The sequence below is a fragment of the Sphaerulina musiva genome, assembly GCF_000320565.1.
Source record: "Sphaerulina musiva SO2202 unplaced genomic scaffold SEPMUscaffold_13, whole genome shotgun sequence".
NCBI classification, from domain to species: domain Eukaryota; kingdom Fungi; phylum Ascomycota; class Dothideomycetes; order Mycosphaerellales; family Mycosphaerellaceae; genus Sphaerulina; species Sphaerulina musiva.
The window spans coordinates 731,859-759,394 of NW_016017395.1; the positions used below are offsets into that span (position 1 = coordinate 731,859).

Sequence of the window (27,536 nt, forward strand, 5' to 3'; positions counted from 1 at the left end):
TTTTTTTTTTTTTTTTTGATTGTTTGGTTTGGGTATTTTGATATTTTGGGGGGAGGGATTTGGGAGGGAGGGGGGTTTGTGTGATATGATAGATTGGGAGTTTTGTTTTTTTTTTCTGGGCGTGATGAGAAATGTGTCGCTGGGCTGGCTGGCTGGCTGTGTTTATAGCCTGGCCTATAGGCATCTCTGATCGAATTTTCGGACGTGGCAATTTTTAGATAATCGATCCAATCAATCGCCTAATCTTCCTCGTGGACATATAGAGCAACTCTAAGCATAGTCAAAGACTTTTCCACACTCTCGCACGAGAGATTGTAAAAGGCCAATTCTCGACAAATGAACAAGAGCGTGAAGGCACTACGAACGTAGCAGCTATACGCAAAACTATCATGGCCTTTGCGGATCCCGCCCAATGGTTTGATGGAATCGCTCCGGACTTCAGTCGCTGGTGGTTTTCGTCAGGAAAAGAGAAGAGGCAGAAATGGAAAAAAGGGAAAGGAAAAAAAGGGCAAAAAGCAAGAAAAGAAATACAAATATACAAACCTCCCCTCCCGAAAAGAAAGAAAAAGAAAAGGAGAGAAAAACAAACCAGGAGAGAAATCCCCAACCAATACTCAATAATACATAAAAATCCATAACCAAAACCCCCTTCCCTCCCTCCTTCTCCAAACTCCCCCCTCCCCAAAAACCCAAACCCCCCCAATCTCCCATCACTCCCACCCCATAAACCCCCTCAACCCTTTACTCCCCACACAAAACCACTTCATCCTCCCCCCCTCCTCCCCATCCTCATCCACTTCATCCACCCGCATCAACCTCCACTCCAACAGCCCCACACTATGCAAAACCACACCCTCCGGCAACCCCGTAGTTTCCACATTCAACCAAGTTTTCGCCACGAATTTTTTCAAATCCACTTTGGAGAGGATGTTGATGATGCGTAATTCGTAATGCGAGAAAATTTGTCGGCTGAGTTCCATTTGCCGGAGGTGGGATGTTAGGGGGATTAGGGTTGGGGGGGTTAGGAGGGGGTGGATTGTCGTCGTAGACGCCGTAGTCGTCGAAGAAGTCGTGGATGTTGATGTGGAGGAGGAGGTTGAGGGAGGGGAGGTTGTGGAATTCAAGGTGTTGAAAATTAAATCTTCGGCGACAGAGGGGAGACTGAAATCGCCTGTCGGGGCGTGGTGGGACCAGGCGGGGGAGAGAGGGTGGAAGTCTTGGGCGTTGAAGGCGGCGATCATGTTGTGGGTGAGGCGTTCGAGTTCGAGTTTGGTGAGTTCGGGGTCTTCGTGGGGGAGTTTTGGGGGGGATGAGGATGAGGATGAGGAGGTTGATGATGATGATAATGTTGAAGAAGAAGAGGAAGAAGAAGAAGAAGACGAAGAAGAAGAAGATTGTTGTTTTTGGTGGTGGATATAGTTCTTCTTAGAATTCACTTGCATCATGATTCTCTCTCCGCTTGCGCAAAAAAGAGATGAATGAACTCCAGTGAAAACTCGTATATCTTCTTTTCCTAGTGTCTTGATTCAAAAAAAAAGGATCCTTCTATCCTTCCCACAATAAAATATAACAAAACTCTCTCCTTTCTCTCATACAACGGAAGTGAAGTCCAGTTAATATAAAAAAAAACACATAAATAATCCCCCAAAGCTCGTCCATAGCTACCTCCCTAGCGGCGATACGGCCCTTGAAGGAGCCGCCTTTCTGCAACATCCACAAAAGGGAAATCATTCATGTACGTAGGGATATCCGAGCCAGGATATCCAATTGTCCATATCCCGGCCTACGGATCGCTTAATAAGCAAGAAAACGTAGGATGAGCCTATGAGAAGAGGAGGATTTTTGTTTCGCTTGGCCCCCCCAGAATGGCAGAAAGGGTTGCTGATGTAAGATTCACATCCCCCCACCACCAGATGATCCAGATTCTGACTCGACACGAGTAATAAAATGATGGCGTGTTTGATAATTTGACCACGCGACCCTGGCTTGGAGTGTTCCGCAGCCTTCCAGAAAAGAAAAAGGGCGTCCAGAAGTCGGTCTGGGTCGGATCGGAATCGGAATCGAATCGACTCTCTGGGTGTTGTACTCGATGCCGATGAGCTGTTTGGTGTAGTTTTACCAAATTCAGAGTATGGGACGACGACAACACGTCGTAGTGTATCAACAACACTTTCTCCCGCTGATAACGACGGGGACGTTGGTACTGTCCCGTATAGCATAGACCAACAGGCTTCTCACATGTCCGCATGGGTAGGCCTCTCAGACAGCCAGCAGAAAAACAAAATGTCGCCAAAAAGGTCGCCTAGAATCGACCAGCTCCATGGCATGTCGTCTCTCGGGCCACGGAAGAGATCCAATTCCAGCGGAATGTCATTCCGAAAAAATCAATCACATGTGAAGAAGTGAAAGCTTGGAAAAGTTGGCCTGGCTTGCTTTCTTGCTCCTCGCTCATCATCCCGGACTACCACTGGCAGCACTGCCACTGCCCATTTGCAAATCCCAGTCCTCAAACCCCGCGTGAGAATCACTGCGATCCACCATATACCGAAACCTTCCCAACTCCCTAAACTGCTGCAGCACATAACTCGGAAGATCCTCATTCTTTTCAATTTTCTCATATTCTTCTCCAGGTCGTCCGAACAAGTCTTCGCCATTCTTTACTCGTTCGGCGATGGTCTCTGGAAGGCGATTGTATTCGGTATTCCAGCTCTGATGCGAGAAACTGTGCATTTTCATCTGGAATTCAGCAATCGTGGAGAAACAAGAACTGCAATGCCAACCGGCATTCCACAATGTTCCTCTGTCCCAGAAACGGCGAAAGTAGCGATAGGGATATTGTAGGAGACCGGGTCCGATGAGATCCATTCGGAGATCGTTAGGTGCGACAGTATTTTCCACGGAACCGCCGTAGATGGTTGCTTGTGGATGTGCCCATTGCTCGCCGCGATGGCGATATTGGAAGGAATAGTAGAAGAACTGGCTTCGAAGTGTGAGGCGGGCGGGGAAATTGCAGTGGCGGAGCAAAAGCATGGTTTCGGGTCGGAGAAGTTCGTCCATGTCGCTGACGATGAGGACATCTCCTCTATAAGGCATCTCTTCGCCTTTGAGATCTGGAAAAATGGCATACAGCAGAGAGTTCCGCAGGTAGTCTTCGTGATCCCAGGTGCGCATCGAAGTGAGTGGGTCGTGAATTTCGCGATAGATAATCTTGTGCCAAAAGGGTAAGAAGCGATCCCAATGCTCTCGAAGAATGAGCGGTTTGTCGGCGCCTGTAAATGTCGTGGGAGATTCAATAATGACGAAAAAATCCACAAAAGGATCAAGAGTATGTAGACGAATCTCCAACCAATCCAATTCCGTCGAGAACATGATCAAATCGTAGACCTTGCGCTGTTCGCCATAGGGTGTGAAACCGACGGATTTGCACACAAATTCCGCATCATCGGCATAATCCACACTCGCACTCTTCTTCTCTCGACCATATTGACGAGTATTGAGAATGATTTCGGGAGGGAGGTAGTGATCTCGGCGAGAGCTATGATCATAAATCACGAGCACGGCGAGAATCGATAGCAGAAGAAAGAAAATCAACGGCAATCGCCGCCGTCTTTGAGATGATGAAATGGAGAGCATGACGTGAATTGAAACGTGCTCATAGCTGAGAAAAGAAAACCTGGGCACCAGCAGCAGCAGCAGCAGCACGCAAGGTAGAGAGAAGCCAGGTGGAATTTTATTGGAAGAATAAAGGGCTGAAGAAGAAGAAGAAGAAGAAGAAGACGGGAGTCCGAGTTGTGACGATCAGCAAAAAGATCGCGTAATGAAAAGATGGAAGACAGACGGGAATATCACATACTCGGATCTCGGTACCTGACATTAGCCTCTCTAGCTTATATAGGAGGTACTGTAGCCTGGTAGGTAGGTGGGGGGTCCTACCCAAAAAAAAATCCCGTTTAAAACTCATGTGCTCACATATATTTTCCGCTATATAGTGCTGACTGCTGACTTCCAGACGAGAGAACACAACAGAAGTCTGTTAACACGGTGTAACCGAAGTTCAAGCCCCCCTAGCTTTTTTTTTCTTACACGAGCGACACCCCAAGCAGACTGGGGGGTGTGTGTGAGGTACATACAGTAGTAGAGTACGAGCACAAGGGGAGGCAGAGCCGCAGAGGGGCTTTCATCATAGCTCCCCTGGCACTGGGAATAGGGAGCGTGCGGCTGTAAAACGGGATAAGCTGTACTGTAGGTAGTTACCTCCTACCTCCTACTACCTCCTAGTGCATCGTTCTAAAGAGCTTGTTAATAGAGCTTGTTGCCGGGTTCGCCTTTCGCGAATGAATTAATACATTATCTTCATCTTCATTTTCATCATCACTACCACCTCCTACAAATAATCTATAATTCTCACTCATACGCACGCTTCTGAATAGTTACTTGTATCAAAATCCACAGCAGAAGCAGCGAAGTTTCGTTTCCTGTTACATCACACAGCGGACGGCAGCGTTGTCATCTAATTTCCAGTTCGTGTTCAGCAGCGGCAGCCCCTGGACGCCACGTCCAACCAATGGTGCGTTCGAGAGGGGGGTGGCGGATATGCTAGTGCAAGTGCAAAAACGCCTCTTCTTTCTGGTCGAATCCCAATAACAATAACAAGAGCAACAATGATGTTGTTGTTTCGGTATGCCGTGGAGAACGAAGAGAGTCGGCGACAGGAATGGTGTAAAGAGAGCAGAACAGAAGGTGAGGTCAAGAAGACGAAGCAAGGATTGCGAGATGGGGTGCAGAAATGTGTTCCACCGCGTCTCGACAGCGCTGCCAGACTGGGTTAGTCTCCGATTGTGAGATGGAGACGATCTTCTCATCAACGCTTGCAGCTTTGCTAGTGCCTTTCCGCTCAGCAAGCACCATATCTAGTCTAGGTCTCTTCACTCATCATCTTTGACAACGTTGCTCTACCAATCATCGTATATCAACCATGCATAACATAGTCATCCCAGAGCAAAAAGGAAAGAAACAAGAAAGGCCTCATGCCATGATTCCAAATCCCAAGAAAAAGCCCCTCAAAGATGACTGCCCCCATCAGTCGTACTCGTCTTCTTCTTCTTCATCGCCCTGCCCGTCCTCGTAACCTCCTCCATCCGATCATCCTCCGGAAAACTCCTCACCCAATCCCCCACTTTATCAATCGGCATAGCCAACAACCCCACCAAATTCTCCGCATAAGGCCGATTCGGTGCCGAAGGATGACTTCTCGTCGGCGTAATGCCTTTGGTCCTCTGCCACCACTTGGCCATTTCATTACTCTCCTTCCTCGTCAACCTCTCCTCCAACATTGGCATATCCTCCTCCTTTTCATGCTTCACATGCACTTTGAAATCCTGTTCCAGCTTCTCCACCAAGGGGAAAAATCTCGCGTCGTCGGGATTCATGGATTGTATTTGGTACAAATCTTCTTTGATCGCTTGATGTTGTTGGCGATCTAATTCTGCCATGGCAATGCCTTTTTCTCCAAACAGCTTTTCCATGGCCGGATACCAGGTCAATTCTTCGGAGATGGCATGTCGGGCAAATGTCCACGTGAGTTGGTTGCGCCATTGGATTCTCTCCTCGTGCGATGTCGCCGATTTGAGTGTTTGGATGACGAGATCCATATATTCGTGATCCGACCCGACGGCTTCGGAAATGGTCTTGGACCCGATGTGCTGCTCCATTGTGTGCTTGTCTTGTCAGTGATGAAGAGGATAGTAGTATGTAGCAACTTGCGATGAGATTCAGGTCACAGAAAAATAGTGGCAGAAAAGACCCGGTCCATACAAGTCAGGCAATGTCATGATGACCATTGCACAGAAGAGTACAGGTACATGTATACCTTAGGTAGGAGGTCAGGTACGCATCATCATGAGCATGACCGCTCGTGCGAGGCAATCACCTCTTTGGGCAGGACGTCGTTCGCAACAGCCGTGTAAGCGCAAGTGACTTCACCAGATGGAGTCTTCATCTGCTCAAGTTCCTTCTCACTCCACTCCTCCCTCAACTGTGCCTTCAATGTCACAATTTGGCACCTCGACAAGAGGGCTGAATGGCAAGACGATTCATTCGTATTCTCGATCAGGGGGTATATACAAAGCAGAAGAGCATTTCCTGTCCCAACACCAAACCCCCCAGATTCGAAGCTGCATCGCTAAAAGAGCATGCCGAGTTTCACATTCCTCCGATAATCCCTTGCGTCCAATCATCTACTATAGTAGTGCTTGTTCGCATTACCTCTATGTCTCTCGACTTGCTTCTCACTACCAGAGCTATCATGGGCTCCGACACGCCCTTTGCCCGTGGGTGAATTTGCGGATAGTTGCGAAGATGTTGATCTGCGTATGGTCGGGCGTGGCGAGAAGCGTCCATCAATCTCAAATGTATACTGCGATGATGCCCTGTTCTCGTCCTTCTCCTCCTACGGAGCATTCGATTCCGAGCTCCTGAATCCAGCTCCACGTACACTACCCGCAGCACTGGCGCCAGATACATCTCGCGCACCGACTTTACTCAAGACTGGGCTTGGACTGAGGTTACCGACTGATGGTGACGTGGAGACGCTGCTCGGCTTCCGGTCAGTTCCAGATTCAGCGCCAATTGGCTGCAGTGATGACTGTCGTGGCTGGGAGGCAATTCTACCGCCTCTCGGCACACTGGCGACAGGCGTTACGCCGCCTTGGACTCGTTGTCGTGTTCCGGGAAGGTTCTTCAGCCGGGATGTGCGCCAATTCTCATACCATCGGCTTCTGCTTAGCTCCCGGAGCTCCACTCGCCACTCAGAGAAGACGCTGTCTCGGAGACGCCCAAAGTCGCAGTGGGCGGCATCGTACGGATCTGCAAAACCCCAAGGGAAGCGTCGACCGACCTTGTCGCCTTTCTTCAGCTGCGGAGCGTACGGCGGCAGGTCGTAGATGTCAGGCGAGAACACAGACATCGGCAGATATGGAGGCTCTCCACCGGCTGTTTCCATCGCCGAGAGACTAGACTGTCGCTTGTGGGATTTTCCAGAACGCGTCTTCATGGAAGGTAGAGAAGAGTCAAAGGTATCATCCTCCGATTCAGCGTCCTCAATCTCGCCGCTCGAGTCTTCTTCAGAGTCATCATCCTCCAGCTCCAGCGCTTCCAGAGGATCAAGCTTTGCAGCCTTGACAGCGTCCCACACAGCACGCTTGAGGAAGGCCATATGCCCGGTAGTGAGGGTGTCAGCTTTGCCGATAACGGGAACAACAGTCGTCTTTCCCCACAACGCGCGCATCACCTGAAGGTCGAGATCGTCGTCTAGGGATGCAGCAGGCTTTCTGCCGTTTGGGTGAGCTGCGGAACAAGCAATCGTGTTGTCGAGCCTGCGGAAAAAACGGGTCAGCTCAAAATGCTCAACACAAAGTCCAGTCCTTCATCATTTATGAGCCCAAGGAATGTTCATACCTGACAGGATCCAGCACCAAGAAGACGCAATGGATATGGGTATCCTTGACACCCGGGGTGCGCATGACCTTTTGCTCCTCTGCGAATGTCTCTTCAAACTTGCTCTCCACGAACGCGGCCAGCTCCCTGCATTGCAGATCCACCACATTCTTCTCCAATCCTTTGGAATCCCAGAGAGTCAGACCGATTCGCTCACCCTCAATCTCAGACTCCAGGTAAGTTGGGGTGAATGAAGAGGCATGAGCAGCGTTCGAAAGTACCGGATCCGGTTCATGTCCATGGGGCTGCTTGCCAGGCGGAAGCGAGAGCGAGTGTTTGAGAAAGGAGATGAACGAGGTCTTGCCACTGTTCTTGGCCCCAATCACCAGGATGCTGTGCCAGTGGTTAGCCATTGCTCGATGCTAGCGAGATGTGTGGAGACTTACTTGAACGGGGTCGGATCCTTCTTGCGACGGATTCTGCGCGGACTGTTGAACGAATTAACATTCGTTGCAGAGGACGCGTATGAGAATCGGCCACGGTTTGTCATGCTATCGGGTAGTGCGTCTGTGGCTACGTACTCGCCACTGCTGTGCACACCATTCACCTTAGCGTACTGCATTGGCGGCGACGAGCCGGTGAGGCCACTGTCGGCGCGGCCACTCGAGTAGCCTGGCGAAGGCGAGTTGTTGTGCAGCATAGCTTGCTGGCTGGGACGAGAGAAGTTCGCAGTGGGTCGACTCGGTGGTGGTGGTGGTGATGTGGTCGAGGTGGTGTAGGAGTGGTTGAAGATGGCGACACTGTCCGGTCTGTCCTCGCTGAAGGGGGACATGCCAGGCAAGGGCGACAGCGTGGGCAGATGGGGAGGCTGTCGCGGTAGAGCAGCAGCGGCAGCGGCTTCTTTCTTCAGTCGTTCCTGCTCTTCATGCTTCCTCCGACTCCCGCCCATGCCGCTCACTTTCCGCAACATGTTTCCTGACGTTTTGGACTGGTTTGGAGTGTGATCCGGCTCCTGCTGGGCCGTTGGGGTGGGCAACGGCGGCGCAGACGGTTCTGCCGTGTAAAATGTACGCTCGGGTTGATCGAGTGATGCCTTGCGCGAAGAGTTGGTGTTTGTTCTTTTCAAAAAGCTGAAGCTGGACCCGCGTGGTCGATGGGCACCACCTTCACTACTGGCACTGGCACTGGCGCTGGCGCTGGTACTGGCAGCTCGAGTTCGCGCTCCTCCAACGACCGTCCCTCTGCTGCTGGGCGGTCTCGAGTCGATGGCGTCTTCGTCGGGAATGGGCCAGGCGGCGGGCTTGGAGATGTCGGACGCGTTCACTCGACCGAGGGGGCGTGGTGGGTCGTGAGGGCGCGCTTCACTTCTGGTGCCAATGGCGGTCGCGACGGCAGCGGAGAAGGCTTCGCGCTGGTTCCGAGCGGGACTGGTAGGTGGAGGGGGAGACCGCAGCGTCGGTGACAGCGGGATGGGCGGCGGCGAGCGATGGCTTCTAGTGTAATCAACATCGCGCAGTCGGTCGGCGGAGCTGTACCCTGTCGCCATTGCAGTCGCGCGTTTCAAGGGTCAGTCGTCGCTCGAGAGACGGCCAGTCAATTCGTTTGCACGCCCAAAGCGCCACCGAGGGAGCCGCGCTCGCTTGCGTAACGAGAGTTCTACCAGTCGTCCAGGTTACACAAGGGGACAACAGATACCGGAGGAACAAGCAAACAAGTGTCCACACACGAGGTGGTGATGAAGTCCAGAGCACGGGAAAGTTTCTGCTGGTGGCCTGGTGCAGACTCGCGCCCCAGCGACAGCGGAAAGGCTGGACGCTGAAGCCTGCGACGTGTGCGACCTCGTCCGCGACACAATTAGTCGAGGCCAAGAGGAGAGCAGGCGGGCTGAGCTAGGAGGTAGTTCCTACATGGATCTTGTGCATATACCGTACACCTGTATCTCCCTCACGGGCTCTCACAGGCTCACAGGCTCACACTACGCTGCTAGTCAGGGCCATGCACCTGCGCGCCGCGCGGAGATTGGAGCTTAATTAAGCTCTGAAACGGCCGGCCCCGCTCTCGTTCACGTGCGTGATCACAAGCCGAACCAAACGACATATCGATCCATACCTATACAATGTACTGTATATATATACGCATAGTCAGGTAGGACTCATCTCCTTTCTGGCCTCGACCCTTTCGATTGAAGACGAACCATATCCAGAGTCATGGTTTCCCTTCTAGTACGCCAAGCATCGAAGAAACACAAGAAAGACCTGCGGTCCCTCGGTACCTCATGGCTCAATCTCGGCCATGCTTCTCTTCTAAGTGAAGATCAAACGCTCCTGCATATCTTCGTGTCTGGGCTAGTAGGTCTCAGGCAGGCTACGGTCTCGTCCGCTGCAGCACGTCTATACATTATGAACGACGTCGTCGGCATTACACGCTTTCGAGACAGAACTCGAGACACATCTTCCCCGTTCAGAGGACCACACTAATCAATTTTTCTGTCAAATCGTTTCGATGAAACTCATCATTCCCTCTCTCAGATGTGGGAAACGGGTTGCAAAAGGTATGTGTGTACCTAGGAGGTAGGCTAAGATAGTCATTCACTTCAACCGTCCAGCCCACATCTCTTCCGGCTCTTCCGAGTCCGATTTGATATTGAACGGATCTTGCTCCTTCCCACGATCCCATTCTCTCTTTTGCCCTATAGCTGTCCATTTCACATTGGCGATGTCTTCCTCTACCACAACCTCCGGGCGAGTAGTCTTCCCTCTTTCTGCTTCTTCCGGCCTATCCAGTATGGACGCATGTTGCGAGCCTCTTCCACGCGCAGGTAACTCTGGACCAATTTCAGCCTCCGATGAACTTTGTTCCTCCTCCTCCTCCTCCTCCTCTTTCTGGACCTCTCTGCGTCTTCTTATCGAAGAGTGGTGTGAGCGGTCTGGCGATCGTGATCGTGATCTGGCTTTTGCCTTGTCTCTCTCATGTTCCCGCGATCTCTTCGAACGATGATGATGATGGTGGTGGTGGTGGTGATGGTGATGTTTCCTCTCCCTGTCCGGAGATCGTGATCTCGATCTCTCCTTGTCCCTCTCCTGCCGCCTGTTCTCAGAGCGATGGTGATGATGTTTCCTTTCCGTCGCTGTTGGCGAACTATCCTTTGCTCTCCCATGCCTCGCACTTCCTGGCGCATATCTCTCCAAACTCCTCCGTCTTCTCTTACTTCCCGCTTCCTTCCCATCATCGTCCTCAGCCTCAACCTCAACCTTTCTTTTCACTCTCTCCGGACGTTCGCCCTTCTTTCCCCGCTGTAAATCCCACATCCGTCTTCTGGACTCTCGTTCTTCCTTTTCTTTCAAAGCGGCATTATGGCTATCCACATCTCGGACCAGATTCCTAAGGAAGCGGGCATTGGGTTTGGGTGCTGCGCTTCGTGGTTTGGTCGCTCTCGTGACGCTGCCAACGCTGCTGAAGAGAGAGCTGAGATTTGATGTGCTTTTCTTGTCGGCTTCACGCTGAAGTATTGATGCGACGTAATCGTCTGAGAAGGCGGCCATGATATATGTGGATGTACTGTTCCTGTACTGTTCCGCGAGCAGGATGTGGTACTAGGTAGGTACTGCACATGTACCTTAACGGTACAGTTGCGTGTAAACACGATGACGCAAAACTTAGATTATCCTGATCGCCAGGGTCCAGACGAAATGTAAATAAACAACGCGACACCTCACTATCGTAGATTGCTTTCCGCATGCAACACAGCAAGGCAAGACAGTCATACAGGATCATAATGGACGTCTCCTCTGCACTCTCACAGCTCCGCCAGCCGACGACACTCTCCATCCTCCATCTCTCAGAACCACTTCTCACAACAAACGGCAACGCCAACAACAGCAACAATGACTCCCAGGACGCGTCCTACACCCAACTCATGAATGCGCCATCCTCTCTCTCGGCAGATCTAGTCCATTACCGCGATCTCTTCTCCAAGCTTCGTTTCAGCTACGTCGAACAAGTCACCAAAGAGCGCTTCCTGCGCGCCGTCATTGCCGACCAGCCGGAGTTTGTCTCTGCAGAAGACAATGCCGAGCTAGAAGAGAGATTGAAGACCGACAAAGCGGAACTGAAAGCAAAGAAGGAAGAGGTGCGCGCCCTGATCGGAGAGCTGGAAGCACAAGGACGACAGCTCGCGCAACGATATGAGCAGATTCAACTTCGGACATCTCAACTCGAATCTCTTCCCTCTGAAATCGCGGAATTGGAACAGGTCATCAGCAGACTGAAAGATGTGCAAGAACCCAAGTCCGAGGATGCTGAACTTTCCTTGCCTTTGCAGCCTACAATGGACTTGTTGAGGCAGAGGGAGCAAGAATTGCAGAGTGTGGATTTGGAGATTGCGAGGTTGCAGGCTGCTTTGCCTGCAAAGAAGGCTGAAGTCTCGAGGTTACAGGACGAATTGGCGCCCATTCAGATGCGAAAGTTCAAAGCTGTGGAGGAGGCAAAGGAGGCAAGGAGACGACGAGAAGGTGGTGGGAATGGGGAAGCTGATGAGTTGGAGGAGAAGGGAAGGTGGTTGAGAGGAGTGGAGGGGAGTCTGAAGGCCATGTTGGAGGTTTGACCTACAATTTTCTGTCTGGTTGGTCGATGGACGTTTCGGCGGTTGGTAAAGCAGGATGATACCCATTGATGCCGTGGGCAAGGCGACAATTATGGGAGAGCGAAGAACAAACGCACGTGCGTTATCACCTTCTTCCACATTGCTTCGGAAAGACTCAAGCAGCCAGCAGTGGAGTTGATGATCCTTGACTTCACTTTGCGAAGTCTGTCTGTGGTGCTTCACCTGATGCTGTTCCCCTCCGGATTTCCAAATGTGGTAGGTCCCACCAAGATGCAACCAAGGATAACACGGACAGCCTCGCCGCTCGGTGCATCAGGAACCGCGTATCATGCTCTTCCAGTCCATATTTGTTGTCAATAGACCTGCTCGTAGCCTGGATTTTGCTCCCGGATCAGACCATACTTCTGGAGGATTTGGTGTGTTTACATTCACGTCTGCAGGGTGAACCGCCACGTGAGCACTCAAAGATTGTCCTGATTGGGAGATGGGCGTCGCTGGAATGTGTGGGTAGTATTAGCCTGAATGCAGGTTGATTCACACCTCCCCAGCAGCCTCTGAGCTCTCCGCAATCGGCAATTACACCAACAAAGCCGACCTCACCTTCAGATGTATCATGACAGAAGCACAACATTCCTGCCTTTGACGTACACTCTCGTGACCACAAAAGAAAATCCCTGGTCCCAAACTACGGAGAATCCACCGCCATTATTTTCTAGTACCAGATCCAAAATCTCAAGACCAACCCACCATCATGTCCTCTTCCGCCCCGGAAAGCAGCAGTAACAACAACAACAACAACCCACCACCACCATCGCCCAAAAATCCTCACGCCCAATTCGCCCAATACCCCTCTTTAAAATCCAAAATCATCCTCATCACCGGCGGAGCAGAAGGCATAGGAGCCTCCTGCGTCTCCCAATTCGCCCACCAAAACTCCCAAGTCCTCTTCCTCGACATTTCCACCTCCTCCGCCCACCATCTCATCTCACGCCTTCGCGAAGAAGGAGTTTCCCCGCTGCCAATTTTCTACCACTGCGACGTGACCAATCTACCACAACTCCAATCCGTCTGCGAGGAGATTTTGCAAACATTTGGAAAAGTGGATGTCTTGGTGAATAATGCCGCTGCAGCAGGCCAATTAGCGCGTGAGGCGACACAGGATGTGACTGAGGAGACATTTCAATGGGGCGTAAATGTGAATTTACGCCATATTTTATTTCTGACCAAGTGGATTGCTCATTCAATGATATCATCATCATCATCCGAAAATGATACTACTACTACTAGTCCTACCAGAACCGGCGGATCCATAATCAACATGGGCTCCATCACGTGGCGAATCCCATCCACAGGAGTCCCCGTATACGCCATGTGTAAAGCAGCAATAATGGGTTTGACGCGAACGCACGCACGAGAATTTGGCACACATGGAATTCGAGTGAATAGTGTGTTGCCGGGGAGTATTGCGACAGCGAGACAATTGGAGGAGGTGTTGAGTGATGAGAAATATGTACGAGAGACGTTGGAGGCGCAGGCGTTGAAGAGAATGTTGGGGCCGGATGAGGTGGGGAGGTTGGTGCTGTTTTTGGCGAGTGAGGATGCGAGTGCGATTACGGGGAGTAATTATGTGTGTGATGGGGGGTGGGTGGGGGATGTATAGGTCTTGGAAGAAGGTGATTGATTATTGATTGATTGCCAGGATAAGAGAGGATAAAAGTGTTCATTGGAATTACAACGAGATTCTTTCTTCCCCTACCTATCTATTACTCCAAATCCCTTTCTCCATTACACGCCCGGCCCTATCGAGTGGAGCACTATCTACTTCATGGACTCCCCGTGTCCTTCCACGAAGCCTGCTTAAACCTCACTCGCGCCCCCTTCCCATGCCTCCAATCCACCAGTGCCCTCAACATCTTGATCATCTGCTCAACATTCTCATATCCCTTCGTATACACAATATCAGTAAGAATAGTAGCATCACCACAGAGCTCGCCCGGAATCCAAAAATGCTTCATAGCTTCCACAAACAGCGGCACAGCCTTATTCAACTCTGATTCACTTCTCCAGAAATTCCGACTGCGCCGTTCCAGGGTCAAAATCGCAACAAAGACTGCGGCGGAAAATTGGCCTCCATACGCCTCGGCGACGCGGCGGGCAGCGCAGATTTGCGCGGGGGTGATCTGAGCCACAGCATGGTTGAGAAGGTTCAGGTGAGTGTATTTGGGGGGTATTGAAATTCCAGCATCCAGATATACCTTTAGCGGGATGGCTTTCAATACTGCGGGTCCAGATATTACGCCATGGGCGAGATATTCATGACCACAACTCTTGGCTACATGGCCTATCAAGAATTCGAGAGAAGGAACGTGAACGATAACGTTCTTGCCTACCAGACCTTTCGTATCGATGACGCTGATGTAGCAGTATTTGTGGGCTCCGCGTGCAAACCTGAACGCGATTTGTATTGACGCTGCCCACGAACTGAATTCAGTATAGACGTCGCTTTCCGTACACAGATGTGCCTTGCACATGGCTGCTAAGCTGTTCGACGGCATGTCATAGATGGTCTGTGAAGTGGGAAGGTGCTTGTGCAGAAAAGCCAGTGGCGTGATGGCTTCCGGGGTGTTCAAGCCTATGAAGCCACCCGAGGGGGCATCCGTATTGTTCCATGCTCGAAACAGATATCGTGGCGTACGATTCTGCGCGTCTAGAAGTCTTCGTTTCACGTTGTCGTTCATGATGCCTGTAGGGAGAGCAGATTCATCGGCGTCAGATGGCTCTTCTTCATGCTCGTCGTCCTCATCGGAATCTTCTGGATCGTTGGAAGCATTATACACCGAGTCAGTGCCATCTTCTGATTCAAGTGGACCGTTTAGTAACCCCAACTTGAATCGGCTGAGGCCATCAACAAGGTTATCCACAGAACCATGCGCGTGCATCTTGGCCTTGGCTTGTCTACTCTTGACGATCGTTCGAAACAAATTCATGCCGCGCCATGCATGGGGGTTCTCTAGCAGGCATCTCTTCTCTCGCATGATTGATATGCCTCTGAAGCTACGACTGAATAAGAATCGAGGTGCTTTTTTGGAAGCCTGCTCAATCTTCTTGATCAAAGTCCTGCCCCATGTTGGCGTCACTTGCTCGCTCGTAGGGGCTGGCGGCGCACTGGCCCGTATCCTCTTGGCGTCCCGCGCTGGTGCAGTGGAGGATGCAGGGCGCTTCAGCATGACTGCGTTGAAATGCTTTTTGCTCAGTGTGATGCTTACTTGTGTTTCTACTCCCTCCCTTCAGCGATCCTATGTAGCTTATATTCCGCAACACGACGAAGGTTGTGAGCAGCGTCAAAAGTGTTCTGTGCGGTGCTGAGACAGTCATGCCGCGAGTGAGACTATACATGTATCAGCGCAATGACGCAGGCAGGACACGGCGGACGTGGCAGAAAAGTCAGGATGCCTCACAGCCTCATTGGGCGGAGGATGTTTTGTGAATGGGCAGGATGTACCCGAGCGTGCTAGGCGCGTGGACCTCGCTGAGGTGACCGTCAAGGGAGTGAATAGTTGTCGCGGCTGTCTCTCGCGCTCGCGACCAAGAGACATCATCGGAGGCTGTGAGCGACTTGCAGCAGAGAAAAATGAAGGCGCAACCTCGTCGGCGTAGCGTGGATCCGGTTCCATTTTTTCTTGTCGTCTCTCCAACGCGTCCCAGCGCAAGACAGCGACTTCTTGACTGACCTGCACAACTTGGAAGCTGATTGATGTCTTGTCTCAGATTTTGGAACGTGGTGCTGTTCCTGCCCGCTGCCATAGCATACCCCTGACCTCGCTGGGCGACCCGATGGAAGGTTTCCTGCTGCGCACGACTATCGGGATTACTCTGTCGGCTGTGCATCTTATACCAGCCGAGCGGAGTTGCAGGATACTCAGTGGCGAAGAGAACCGGTGAAGATACACATGAGTTCTTGATGGAATTATGGCCAGATTTCTTACGGCAGTGCATGCAGTTCTGGTGGCTAGGTACGAATGTTTGGCAGAAAGTCACTTGACGTCGTCTTCTGGCAGGGTCGGCTTTCAAGCTCGTCAACGGGACGTATCCGTGTTGACTGAGGCTGCCCCGTTGATGTCCAGAAATGGCACAGTGACAGCATCCTTCCTTCCACGCGTCCACTTCCACTCTCTTCGGTGTAGGAGACGCGCCCTTTTCATCATCCTCCTTGTCGCGCTTCTGCGCGCCGTCGTCGTTCACTGGGTGCGAGGTCATTGGTGTACATTGTGGCGTCGGCGATGATGAAATTTTTGACAATGCCCTGTAGGCGTAGAAGTGTTCCGGCGAAGTCGCTCTGCTGGCGAGGGAGAGATGAGGTGAGGTGAGTGATGAGGTGAGGTGAGATCAATATTCCATGTGTTGCCCGTAAGAACCTCCTTTCGCCAATTCGGTCGTCATACTGTCCATAATGAAGGTGTCACGCGTGATGCGTACATGTACCTGATCAATCCTTCCGTTTCGTCAGCGTAGACATGTCTTGATAAGTGACAGGGAGCGACGAGGGTTTTTAGAAGCACTCTCTCTGCTCCGATATGCCTGTCATGTGCCGACTGCACAGTCCTGATCGGCGACTTAGTACTCTTCCGCGAATGACGCTCCGGACACTTGTTTCCAGCAGCAAACGGTTGCTAGTCATCTGCGTCAACAAGGTGATAGAGCATCAGCAGTCTCGAATGAGCTCCAATTGCAGAATATCTCAATTTCATCAGACTGCTCACATCAGTCCACGAGCAGGCTCAGTTTTCGACACAGTGCTGCAGATTTCATGTCCTCCTCTGCACTTGCAACCACGTCTGCTATGTCCCGTTCACCACCGCCCTATCCGTATCCACAGCTTCGCTCGAAAGGGTCCAATCACTAACATTTCCCTTCCAGTCACTAATCCTCCCATCTTTAATCCTCACCACCACGACCCTCACGTGCTCTCCCTCAATATACGCCCCCTTGCCACTATCCCCCGTATCATCCCCGCGAGACTGTTGTAAACTCAAGGGACTCAGCCCATCCTGCTCGAAGGTATTATTCGAGATGTGTTGCTCCTTACACCACTTCTCCTCCTCACTCCCCGGTTCCAACAGCATGGCTTCCCCGTTGATGGTGATGCTGTTGCTACTCACGGCAGTGGAGTTCATCTGCATCAGCATGGCAGCGAGAGAGCTTCGGGGACCGCCGGAAGGACTTCTTTCGCGATCGGAGCCGCTCAGGTTGGTGGGTGGGCGGGAAGAGACCCAGTCATGGACGAGCAGAGAGACGTTGGGATTGGAGAGGAGGTTGAGGGTCTTTTTGGAAGACGGATTGGAAGTCATGATGATGGTGGGGCCAGAGGGGAGATGGGAGGAGGTTGCTGGAGGGAATGCACGGGAGGGCAGGTAGGTGTAGTTCATGAGGGAGACATGAGGCACGTTGTCGGTGCATGTTGCGAGATGGAGCTGTGTTGGTCTGCATTAGCTGATGATGATCAGATTTCATGTGGATGGAGGTCAGTGAGCAGTACGAATCGGGCATTGCGTAGACAAGTGACGACTTCATTGGGGAGATTCTCGGAGACGGTGGGCTCCCATGAAGCAGCAGTGGCGGTGGTTGCTGTTGTCGGCATTTCGGTGATGGTGTTGTGGTGGTGGTGGTTGTTGTTGTTGTTGTTACCTATACTTGATCGATTCTCGAATGTAGGTAGGTACAAGTAAATCTGGTCATTCACTTGATACTTTCCTGGACACTTTCCTTGATCGTCGAGATCGGCAGAGCTCGGGCCAAGACAGGGAAGCAAACGACAGGGAAGGTGAAGGTGCAGGCTGAGGTGGCTGCTGTGGCTGTGTCGGTGTCGGTGTCGTCAGACGCGAGTGCGAGATGATATTCCTACCTTACCTGACCTTACGGGTAAAGTTAGCTTCTATTCCTATTCGTGTACCTGTCCTTCGTATGGAGGACCCCTCCCACTCCCTCTACTCTGAATACTAACACCACCTCGCCGACCCTCCACCACCGATACCATTCCTCCTCTCCCTCCTCTCCCTCCTCTCCCTCCTCGCCGCTGCCGACCATGACCAACGAAATCGACGTCGACCACCCTGCCAACAGTCACCACCGCTCCAATCCTGCCAGTCCCACTGTCGAGACGGAGACGGCGCGACCAGGCACCAGTGGAGGCGCATCCAACAGCAACAATGGCCATGGCAGCTACGACAAGCGCGTGCAAGATGTCATGTACTCGGATATTGGTATCAACACCCTCTTGAACCGCCTGAAACAGAGCATTGCCTCGGCACGCGACTTTGCGCAGTTCCTCAAGAAGCGGTCTACCTTGGAAGAAGACCAGGCCAAAGGATTGAAGCGTCTGGCGCAAACGCAACTGGAAAGTGTCAAACGTGGCGATGTCCGCGGCGGGACCTACGCCCAGCAGTTGACCGAGGTGCTGCGCGTGCACGAGAAAATGGCCGACAATGGCATGCAGTTCGCGCTCAGCTTGCACCAAATGCACGAAGATCTGGACGTCCTGAGCGCCAACATGGAGCGTGGTCGGAAGCAGGGCAAGCATGATGGTCTTGCTGCGGAGAAGAACGCGAGCGACCTGGAGGCTGCCATGCAAAAGGCCAAGGCGCGATACGAGAGCTACGCCGAGGACTACGACAAAGCACGAACGGGCGATGCACGAGCGGGCAGAAAGCTCGGGATTAGAGGTCCAAAGAGCGCAGAACAGCATGAACAGGATCTCCTGCGGAAGACGCAAGCTGCTGAGGCTGAATACCGTGCCAAGGTCGACGAGGCTAGGACGGCGCGCGAAGACCTGATCAGCAAGCAGCGACCCCGGTTTGTCAAAGAGTTGGAAAAGTACATCAAGGAGTGCGACAGTGCATTGGCGCTGCAGCTACAAAAGTTTGCCACGTTCAATGAGAAGCTGCTGCTCGGAAATGGGTTACTGGTGCAGCCACTGTCCGAAACCTCCAACACGCAGCGCAGTTTGCGAGATTTGGTCATGGACATTGACAATGAGCGCGACTTCAACACTTTTATTGGCACCGAGCACTCGAGAATCCCTGCTCGAACGTCAGATCTGGTCTTTGAGAAGAGCCGAGTATTGGAACCCAAGACCCAAGCAGTCCGACGACCAACGTTGACAGCACAGACTCCTGCTGCCTCACAGCCGCCAGCTCCTGCTGTGAACACCGCCGCTTCACAGCCCACTTCGACCAACAGTCGCTTTGGCGGCGCTTCGTCCTCATTCAGCGGTCCAGGACAGTTCGGATCCCCTGCAGCGGTCCCGTCGGGTGGCATGCCCCCTTCATCAGACTCCTTCCGAGCAGCCTCGCCTCCATACGCCCCAGGAAGCAGCTCTTCACCTTACAACCCATCAGCTGCACCCCTTCGAGATACCTACTCGAGCACACCACCATATCCCACTCACCCCAACGAGCGAGTCGCTTCCAGCTACAGTGGTAACACGCCCGTCCAATCCACCGGTGTCATCCCTAGCTCTCCCCTACCACCTGCAAGCTCACCATATCAGACATCCTCCTCTCCACAATTTTCCAACTCCCGGGGCAGAGTCTTTGGCTATTCTCTGGACGATCTCTTCGCCCGGGATCAATCCGCCGTCCCCATTATCGTTTTTCAATGCATTCAAGCAGTCGACATGTTTGGTCTCGAGATTGAAGGCATTTATCGCCAAGCAGGAAATATGGCACAAGTCAATCGTCTTCGCCACTCGTTTGACACCCTACCTCCGAATGACCCTCAACTCGATTTCCGTAACCCATCCAACTTTGGACACGACGTAAATGCAGTGACGAGTCTGATGAAGACGTTCTTTCGAGAGTTGCCTGATCCACTGTTTACCAAGGACACTTACTCGAGCTTCATCGAATCTGCTCAAGTCGACGGAGATGATGCGAGAAGAGATGCGCTACATCAATGTATCAATGACCTGCCCGATGCAAACTACGCCACCATGAGAGCCTTGGTTCTGCATCTCCACCGCGTCATGCAGAATGAGGGAAGAACGAGAATGACGGCTGCCAATCTCGCAGTGTGTTTAGCGTGCGTTTTCTACCCACTCCCATTTCTTCCTCGCATTTGCGTACTGACCGCCTCGTGACTGATAGACCTACCCTCATGGGCGCCCATCAAGGCCCGCATATTCAAGATGCCTCTTGGCAGCAGCGAGTCTTGGAGACCATTTTGAGTAACGCGACGGCCATCTTTGACGAGGATTAGCTCAGCTGGCTTGCATATCGAATTGATGAGGACGAGGGATGATGGGATGAAAGGTTGATATCTTAGGCCGTGGAAGATTACATACCTTGGCATACTTCTTCATCTTCATCTTTTTCTCTTCTCTTCGTCGGAGTGAGAAGTTTGCGCGGAATGTGTGACGTCCCATATGTTGTTGTTGTTTTTGTTGTTATAGCGATCAATACATGTAAGCGATAGCCCGCATTTTATTGTTTATGACTATCATTATTTATGATTATAATCTGTCGAATTTCTTCCTCTTTTTAGCTTCTTGCTTTGAGGAAGTCGTATATGTTAGCCGAGGTACGTAGGTATTGAGTAAGATAAGATACTCTACTAAAAGAAAAAAAAGGGTTGATTCCTCAATTTTATTTCACGTTAAGGATAGGCGAACAGGGAGAGAGAGAGAGAGAGAGAGAGAGAGAGAGAGAGAGAGAGAGAGAGAGAGAGAGAGAGAGAGAGAGAGAGAGAGAGAGAGATTGTATGTGAATGTGTGTGTGTGTAGGTAGGTATAGAATATAAGTAAAATAAAACAAAACAAATGAAATAAAGCTAGTGAAGCCATTCTATAATCCATTCCCTTCCCTTCTCCAGAGGTAGTAGGTACTTATTTGTTGCTTATTCTTCCCAAAAAAATCCTCATCCTCATCCTCATCCCATGCCCACACCATTCCCTTTCCCAATCATTAGATATGCAAGCCTTCTCAATAAACATACCTAAAACTCTTCCTCTCCCTATCCGTCAAATTCTCCCAAACCTCCTCTCTCTCCCCCGTCGTCGTCCTCGTCGTCGACATAGAATTCGTATTCGTAACCACATCCCCCAAACTCCCCCCTTCTTCCTCCCCAACAACACTCGTCATCGACCCCTCCTCAACCGGTTTAACAACTTTCCCATACTTCGCATCTCTCCTCCGATTACTCCACACATAATACGTCCCCAACACACACAAAATCCCAATCGCACCCGCCTTCGTCGCCATCAAAACATTTTTCCCCGTTTGAAACCGCGGAGCATCTTTCCTTTGAACCGCATACGGAGCACAGATATTTCCGATGGCAAATGCTCCGCTCATCATGGCGGTTGCGAGGGTGCGTTTGGTGTGTCCGGCGACGTTTGCGGCTGTCCATTGGAATTTAATGCCGACGGTGAAGAGGGAGAAATAGACGAGATAGACTCCTGCGAGTTGAGCTGCGCGGTTGGAATGGGGGGCGAAAGCTACTAGACTGGCTCCTAAGAGAGAGGCGCTGTAGCCCAAGATGGAAATTGTCCAGCGTGTGAGGTAGTGATAGCGGACTGCGTAGGCGCCGAGAAAAGCGGTGATGATGGCGATTAGGCCTGAAGGCATGTGCAAGAGAGCGGCTTCTTTGGATGTGAAACCGAAGCCTTTGATGATGGTTGTGGCGTAGACGGTGAGAATTCCTGATCCCGTCGAGACGAGGAGGGTGAGGAAGAAAATTAGATAGACTTGTGGGTCGAGGAAGAGGTCGCGGAGTTGGTTGGGTTGGAATTTTTTGGATGTGATTCCGGTTTGGTTGACGGAGACGTGGTGGATTAATGCGACTTTTTCCGCGTCGTTGAGGAAGGTCGCTGTCATGGGTGAGTCCGGGAGTTTCCAGAAGGAGAGCACGCCGACTATCCAGCTGAGGAGACCGAGGACGAGGTACATGATTCCTGGGAGGAGTTTGTTAGCGATGATTTTTTTTTTTCCTTGCAAGACCTGGGGGAGATACTCACTCCATGAAGCCATAACATCCGAATCCACAAATTGAAATCCAAACGAAATCAACCCTCCCGCAATCATCGCACATCCGACCGAAGAAAACCAAATCGCAAATCGCATCGCCTGTTCATCTTTGCGATAATACTGACTACTCATGAGCATCAAACTCGGCGGCATACCCGCATCCGTAATGCCCATCAAAATCCTCACAGCAATCAATTGAGGATAATTCTTCACGGCAGCCGTACAAGCAATAACAATTCCCCACAAAAACATATTCCCTCCCAAAAATTTGCCCAGGGGGAGTTTATTCAATAATAATCCGATAAAGGGTGTGGTGATGAGATATGCCCACCAGAGCGACGAGGCGATATTGTTGAGTTGATTGCCTTGCAGTTTTAAATCTTCGGGGAGACCCATGATGATGGCGTAGTTGAGGAGGAATTTGTCGAGGAATTGGAGGCCGCAGATGAAGAATTGGAGAGGGATGATGCGATAGTCAATTTTGCGTCGGAGTTGACGAAGATTGATCGCTTCTGCTCCGCTGTTGTCGGCATGGTTGCGGAGATATTCGAAGGCTTCGTCGACGGATCGTTTGCGTCCATCGCCAATGACGACGGTGTCGACGCGCGAGAGGTGCTCGACCTTTTCGGTATGAGTGGTCGTCATATTATTATTGTCGTGGTCGTCGTCCAGATTGAATCGATCGAGTTGAAGGGGGAAACCCGTGCCGAGTGGAGTGGGAGTCAAGGCTAGGGAGAACATGATGGGGGTATATATGTATATCGGTAGTGGAGCGTATAGAGAGACAGACAGACAGACAGACCACCTGAAGAGCTGTCAAACCGTTTCAAGCTCACCAGCCAAGCTTTTTTTCCTTTCGTGTGTAGACTTCCTTCTGGGGAGGCTATACCTGCGGTCCTGCGCGTGCTTGCTTGCATGCACTAGAGAGATATTCAAGGCTGGCGAGTTACAGAGCGCCAGATCATTTCACTCCCCTCCACAAAGTATGGTGGCATTAGGTATATTCCCAGTAACATTCATACAAACTGAGCCCGGCATCCCAGGGTTAAGGTTCGTCCGGAGGGAATGTGCTGGTAGCGTTTCCGAATTCGCGCGTGTCGTAGTCCCCTCCCCCCTCCCTCTCGACGTTGGTGGCCGTTGCAGGAAAATGTATGATTTGTGCGTATGTGACAGGTCGTCGGAAGGCAGTGGGTTCTCTCGGGTTTGTGACGGGAAGATGCCAGCGAGTGAAATCGGTGTGCAGAAGATACTGTATAGATGGTGCTTCCTAGTCGGGGTTGCGACGTCGCCGCGTCAGAACTCACTAGGATTATCGGTCTTGCTACCTAGGTCAATCATGATACCTCTCCTATGGGAAGAGAGAGGGAGAGAGTCAGGGAGATCATCTGGCGTGTTGTTGTTGTCTGCATGGGGGGAGGGAGGGAGGGAGTCTTCCCCCACACTACCTCCTACAACTATCCGCCAGGGACCTACGTACGGAGATGATAGCATCTCATCGGTCTGCACCCAAGTAGACAGCTGGACCCGGGAGTCATCTACACGTACCTCCTACAAGTACCTTAAATCATGCTGAACCCGAAACCATGCCCTCACCAAAAATGTGTTGCATCTCTCTCTCAAAAGGGGGTGTGTGTATGTCTTGCCATCCCATCGCACAGCGACCAAACTGTACACATGACAGAGACGGCGGTCAGGCTTTCCATGCGCGGAGAGAGTCTCGAACCAGTTGAGAATACGCGCATGCCACCCGGCCACCGGTGGTGCAAGATAAAAAGTGTGCAGCACGTGTGGCAGATGGCAGCAAGTAAGGAGATGAAGTTAAATTTCAGTTTCCGAGACGGTCCGTCAACATGGCCATGGAGACAATGCAAAAGGGCATGGTTTGACTGGCTTTGCCAAGAATAGTGGCAGAGTTAAATTGGCATGTCGTTTGGGATAATCCCCTTTCCTTACGGAGGTTTTGAGATTCTGAATTGCCCAGAAAGGCCGTCGAGACTCGAGACTCTAAAACTCTTTCTCTCTCTCCCTCTCTCTCTACCTCCTACTGTACGGGGAGGTATAATGATGAGACGGACATTCAAAAGTGACTTTGGTACTTTGGTCCCTCTCCTTGCCAGTCAGTGCCGCCACACATTACTCCTTTTGGCGACCAACACGATTGATGCGGCAGGATCACCAGACTGCTTAGGACCAGGCTTCTACTGCATTTCCAGGTTGTTCAGTCGTGTTTACGTGCAGGAAGTCACTTTTTGTTTTTGGCTTTCCTGTGCCTTTTTTTGTTTTATTTTCTTTCCTTTTTCTTCTCTCCCTGCTGCGATCCAGCCATTCGGTGCCGTCGTATGATGTGCATTGTGCGATTTCCTCGCTCGACTATTGCTGCTGCTGCTGTTGTTGTTGTTGCTGTTGTCGTAGACGTCGTCGGGCCTCGGCTTTGTCGCGGCCGTAAGGTACCTTACCTCCCAGTAAACAAGGACATGTTGTTGTTGTTGTTGGTTGTTCCACATTCAAACACCATCCAACCCCAACAAGTTACATCAAAAAAACACCCAACATTATTGCCTCTCTTCCAGGACCAGCCGCATCAACGAGCTTCAGACATGAGACACAAGACAACACACATATGCGTCCACTCTGCGCTATTGGTGCAAAGCACGCTAAAATCGCTTGTCTGTGATTGTCCATCCACGAAACAGGAGGCAAGGCAGTGTGAAGAAACGGAAACGAAAGGAAAAATAAAAGCCATGTTGCTCATCTGGCTTTAGCTTCCTCCTATCCATCTTGACTTGGATGGTGTGAACAGTAAGTACAAGGTGACAAGGTGACAAGGCATATCCAGCGATGAGCCCAGGCCCAGGGGGTGGTGCTAGTCACTACCGTCCGGCACCGACAGAGGAGAAATGTTTTGAAAAAATGGGGGAAGGGGGGGCCTACCTACCTTATCCTGGGACCTGGCTTGGATGAAATGCTGGATACAGAGCTACAATGCTACATGTTACCTCCTAGTTCACTCACACACATACTCTCTCTATCGTGTACTTCCAACTGGTATCCGGGAATCCCTATGAACTAGGGTAGAACCTAGCTAGGTACCTTAGTGATATATTTCTCGATATTTTTTCTCTCTTAACTCCGCGGGGCAAAACACCGAACACTGAACCAGAACAGCTAGCTACACCTTAAAATGTTTCTTTTATTCTAGAAAGGTAAAGAGCACTAATAAGGTACATGTACTATAGCTCCCTAGGGCGTTTCGGTTGCCAAGTTCTCTAACAACAACAACAAGAATTTCAACAACAACTGTGCTTTACATCTGTTATCTGAACTAGGTACGTAGGCGGACGGCTAGGCCCTATATAGAGTAGAGGTACCTACCTAGGTAAGGGATCTATAGACTACCTTACTATAGGATCGGAGACATATATGTTTCGACTTTGCATACATACATGTAACTTGGTCGGAGGTATATCTCTACTATCCCTAACAAACAGCTTAACAAAAGGTATACCTAAGATTCATATCTCCATTTATCGCCCTATTAGCGACGGCGACGGCGATAAATCCCCTAGGTACGAGGGCAGTTCACTTTTATATATAGGTAAGATATAGCAAGAAGAAAAAAAAAAACGCTCTCTACGGGCATAGGATCTTACCTCCTACCTACCTACCTAACATATAGATGTTTCGCATTCGTAAGAGAACGGGGTTGGTATAGAAAAGCCTGCCTAAGGTCAGGTTAGGTATCTAGGTGTCTAGCAAAACATAGCCTTTCTCAACGATACACGACGAGACGAGACGAGACGAAAGGCATTCGAGAGCGCCCGGGTAGACATTTGTGTTGTATGTATCGGAAGATTCTGCGGTAGAAACAGCGTATACTGTTATATACATTACCTCCTGGCATATATAGGGCACCGTTGATCTGTCTTCTTGGAGGGGAGGAGGGAACAGTGAACTTGGACATGTTCTTATCACTTGAATCTTGGCACTTGCTTGCCTACTTGCTTACTACTACCGCTACTACCTTCCTTCCCGCCCACCAAACGGAGAACAGAACCATCTTGGTACAGTCCGCCGTTGTGTATCGGCACACTAATGCCGAAAAGCGTGTCCACTTTCTTCCCGTCCTTCTTCTTGTAACCGAACTGCGAACCGAGCGGGTTATGCCTTTGGATGGAACGGAATCGGGCGGCCAATCATTATTCATCGTTAGAGGGTGGAGGTATGATGAATGAATGATGAATGATGAATGATTGAGGCATAGAAAGAAAAGAGAAGAGATTGGATACCGGTCGGTCGGTCGGTCGGTCGGGTGGTCTGGTCCACATTTTCATATTCTCTATGGATTCTCGGAACCGCAAGCGGGGTGGGTAGGTGGCAGGGCAGATTGCGGTCCTGTCCTGTTGTTTCGCATGTCATGTTTTTTTCTAAGATAGGAGGTATCTCCAGCGAGTATAGTTCTTTTTACCGTTTTTACGCTGCGAACATGTTCGTTTGGATGGACGGACGGACGGTTTGTTGGTTGGTGACATGTCCACACTGTTGACTCTTACTACCCTCTCTCTCTCTCTTCTCTCCTCATCGCTATCCATACCTCTCCCATCCACCCAGCCTACCCAACCAACCAATCGTCCTCGTCTCAGTCATCGATGATCATATTATCCAATCCCTACAAGCAAAGAAGACTAGAGTCTAGAAGAAGTGCTGAGAGTGGATTTTCATGTCCCGTCCCGTCCTAAACCCCTGCTGCATCGCTAACGTCTTCATAACGTCTTTTAGTCTTTAATAATAAGAAGAGAACTAGAGCTGCGCGCCGGAAGCAAAGGACCCGCAATGCACTGCGAAAACAAGAAGTCTTCTTCTCTTCTACATTCACTCGTTTGTAGGAACTGCTGTTATAGTTCTTTATATCTACAATATATATATAATACTGGCGAGTAATGAAGTTTGTGGAAATTTCCTTTCTCTATTTTATCCTTTGTATACTAGCCTTAAGGAGTGTAGCAAGTAGCTTGGAATACGATAGGATAGGACAAAAGAGGCATTTTTCTTCAGCAATTCACACACAAACGTCTCCTCACATTTTTACCCGGTCCCCACCCCATTCCCATTCCCATTCCATCCTCCATTCTACAATAAAGTAACCTGGTATCCGATCTTTCATCTTCCCCATCTTTTTCCTTTTCTACCAAAGCGCGCAGCCATTTCTTTTCGCGCCCCCCGTTTCTGATCCCGATAGTCGGATGTACAAATCTATTTTACCTTTACGTTTCACAGCCCGCGCGGGAACCCGGCTTCTTCTCCCCGATTTGGCATTGTCGCACCGACTGGTCGACGGTGCGACCTATTGGCTCTTCTCATTACAACATACAGTTATTATGGAGAAGGAGAAGTGGTAAGGTGTGTATGTATGTGTGTGTGTGTGTGGCACAAGAGTTTGCGGTTTTTACTGGGGGAAAGCCATGGAGCATCGGATAGAGTGG

General features: G+C 50.8%; 12 protein-coding genes across 12 annotated transcripts; 3 read left to right on the plus strand and 9 right to left on the minus strand.

Moving 5' to 3' along the window:
* Positions 1 to 710: 710 nt before the first annotated feature.
* On the minus strand, positions 711 to 1,445 carry SEPMUDRAFT_112192 (uncharacterized protein; the record flags this gene model as incomplete). The annotated part of the gene is made up of 1 exon (XM_016900961.1): positions 711 to 1,445. The coding sequence occupies one exon, from the start codon at positions 1,443 to 1,445 to the stop codon at positions 711 to 713; it is 735 nt and encodes a 244-aa protein (XP_016756292.1).
* Positions 1,446 to 2,499: 1,054 nt separating this feature from the next.
* Positions 2,500 to 3,426, minus strand: SEPMUDRAFT_28745 (glycosyltransferase family 17 protein; the record flags this gene model as incomplete). Its single annotated transcript, XM_016908444.1, has 1 exon — positions 2,500 to 3,426. A coding segment is annotated over one exon (927 nt), but the record flags the coding sequence as incomplete, so codon positions are not given.
* Positions 3,427 to 5,060: 1,634 nt separating this feature from the next.
* SEPMUDRAFT_121662 (uncharacterized protein) lies at positions 5,061 to 5,711 on the minus strand (the record flags this gene model as incomplete). The annotated part of the gene is made up of 1 exon (XM_016901702.1): positions 5,061 to 5,711. One exon carries the CDS (start codon positions 5,709 to 5,711, stop codon positions 5,061 to 5,063), a length of 651 nt encoding a protein of 216 aa, XP_016756294.1.
* Positions 5,712 to 6,448: 737 nt separating this feature from the next.
* On the minus strand, positions 6,449 to 8,134 carry SEPMUDRAFT_54902 (uncharacterized protein; the record flags this gene model as incomplete). The annotated part of the gene is made up of 3 exons (XM_016909318.1): positions 6,449 to 7,373; positions 7,456 to 7,827; positions 7,881 to 8,134. 3 exons carry the CDS (start codon positions 8,132 to 8,134, stop codon positions 6,449 to 6,451), a joined length of 1,551 nt encoding a protein of 516 aa, XP_016756295.1.
* A 1,888-nt stretch (positions 8,135 to 10,022) lies between these two features.
* On the minus strand, positions 10,023 to 11,001 carry SEPMUDRAFT_136961 (uncharacterized protein; the record flags this gene model as incomplete). The annotated part of the gene is made up of 1 exon (XM_016902817.1): positions 10,023 to 11,001. Exon 1 carries the CDS (start codon positions 10,974 to 10,976, stop codon positions 10,023 to 10,025), a length of 954 nt encoding a protein of 317 aa, XP_016756296.1. The 5' UTR covers positions 10,977 to 11,001.
* Positions 11,002 to 11,199: 198 nt separating this feature from the next.
* On the plus strand, positions 11,200 to 12,971 carry SEPMUDRAFT_152438 (uncharacterized protein). Its single transcript, XM_016907446.1, has one exon. The coding sequence runs from the start codon at positions 11,210 to 11,212 to the stop codon at positions 12,035 to 12,037; it is 828 nt and encodes a 275-aa protein (XP_016756298.1). The 5' UTR covers positions 11,200 to 11,209; the 3' UTR covers positions 12,038 to 12,971.
* SEPMUDRAFT_159676 (NAD(P)-binding protein) lies at positions 11,200 to 13,697 on the plus strand (the record flags this gene model as incomplete). The annotated part of the gene is made up of 1 exon (XM_016907866.1): positions 11,200 to 13,697. The coding sequence occupies exon 1, from the start codon at positions 12,789 to 12,791 to the stop codon at positions 13,695 to 13,697; it is 909 nt and encodes a 302-aa protein (XP_016756297.1). The 5' UTR covers positions 11,200 to 12,788.
* A 163-nt stretch (positions 13,698 to 13,860) lies between these two features.
* On the minus strand, positions 13,861 to 15,533 carry SEPMUDRAFT_136964 (uncharacterized protein; the record flags this gene model as incomplete). The annotated part of the gene is made up of 1 exon (XM_016902818.1): positions 13,861 to 15,533. The coding sequence occupies exon 1, from the start codon at positions 15,262 to 15,264 to the stop codon at positions 13,861 to 13,863; it is 1,404 nt and encodes a 467-aa protein (XP_016756299.1). The 5' UTR covers positions 15,265 to 15,533.
* Positions 15,312 to 16,294, minus strand: SEPMUDRAFT_121668 (uncharacterized protein; the record flags this gene model as incomplete). Its single annotated transcript, XM_016901703.1, has 3 exons — positions 15,312 to 15,425; positions 15,496 to 15,784; positions 15,849 to 16,294. The coding sequence occupies 3 exons, from the start codon at positions 16,292 to 16,294 to the stop codon at positions 15,312 to 15,314; spliced, it is 849 nt and encodes a 282-aa protein (XP_016756300.1).
* Positions 16,283 to 17,675, minus strand: SEPMUDRAFT_136966 (uncharacterized protein; the record flags this gene model as incomplete). The annotated part of the gene is made up of 2 exons (XM_016902819.1): positions 16,283 to 17,508; positions 17,574 to 17,675. 2 exons carry the CDS (start codon positions 17,673 to 17,675, stop codon positions 16,876 to 16,878), a joined length of 735 nt encoding a protein of 244 aa, XP_016756301.1. The 3' UTR covers positions 16,283 to 16,875.
* Positions 17,676 to 18,078: 403 nt separating this feature from the next.
* On the plus strand, positions 18,079 to 20,506 carry SEPMUDRAFT_74962 (RhoGAP-domain-containing protein). Its single transcript, XM_016910087.1, has 2 exons — positions 18,079 to 20,113; positions 20,179 to 20,506. Exons 1-2 carry the CDS (start codon positions 18,120 to 18,122, stop codon positions 20,288 to 20,290), a joined length of 2,106 nt encoding a protein of 701 aa, XP_016756302.1. The 5' UTR covers positions 18,079 to 18,119; the 3' UTR covers positions 20,291 to 20,506.
* Positions 20,507 to 21,012: 506 nt separating this feature from the next.
* On the minus strand, positions 21,013 to 22,701 carry SEPMUDRAFT_167230 (MFS general substrate transporter; the record flags this gene model as incomplete). The annotated part of the gene is made up of 2 exons (XM_016908281.1): positions 21,013 to 21,983; positions 22,047 to 22,701. 2 exons carry the CDS (start codon positions 22,699 to 22,701, stop codon positions 21,013 to 21,015), a joined length of 1,626 nt encoding a protein of 541 aa, XP_016756303.1.
* Positions 22,702 to 27,536: the final 4,835 nt, after the last annotated feature.

Coding starts and splice junctions, on each gene's coding strand:
- SEPMUDRAFT_152438 (XM_016907446.1), top strand. CDS start 11,210: ATGGACGTCTCCTCTGCACTCTCACAGCTCCGCCAGCCGACGACACTC.
- SEPMUDRAFT_74962 (XM_016910087.1), top strand. CDS start 18,120: ATGACCAACGAAATCGACGTCGACCACCCTGCCAACAGTCACCACCGC. Junction 20,114..20,178: donor AATCTCGCAGTGTGTTTAGC/GTGCGTTTTCTA, acceptor CGTGACTGATAG/ACCTACCCTCATGGGCGCCC.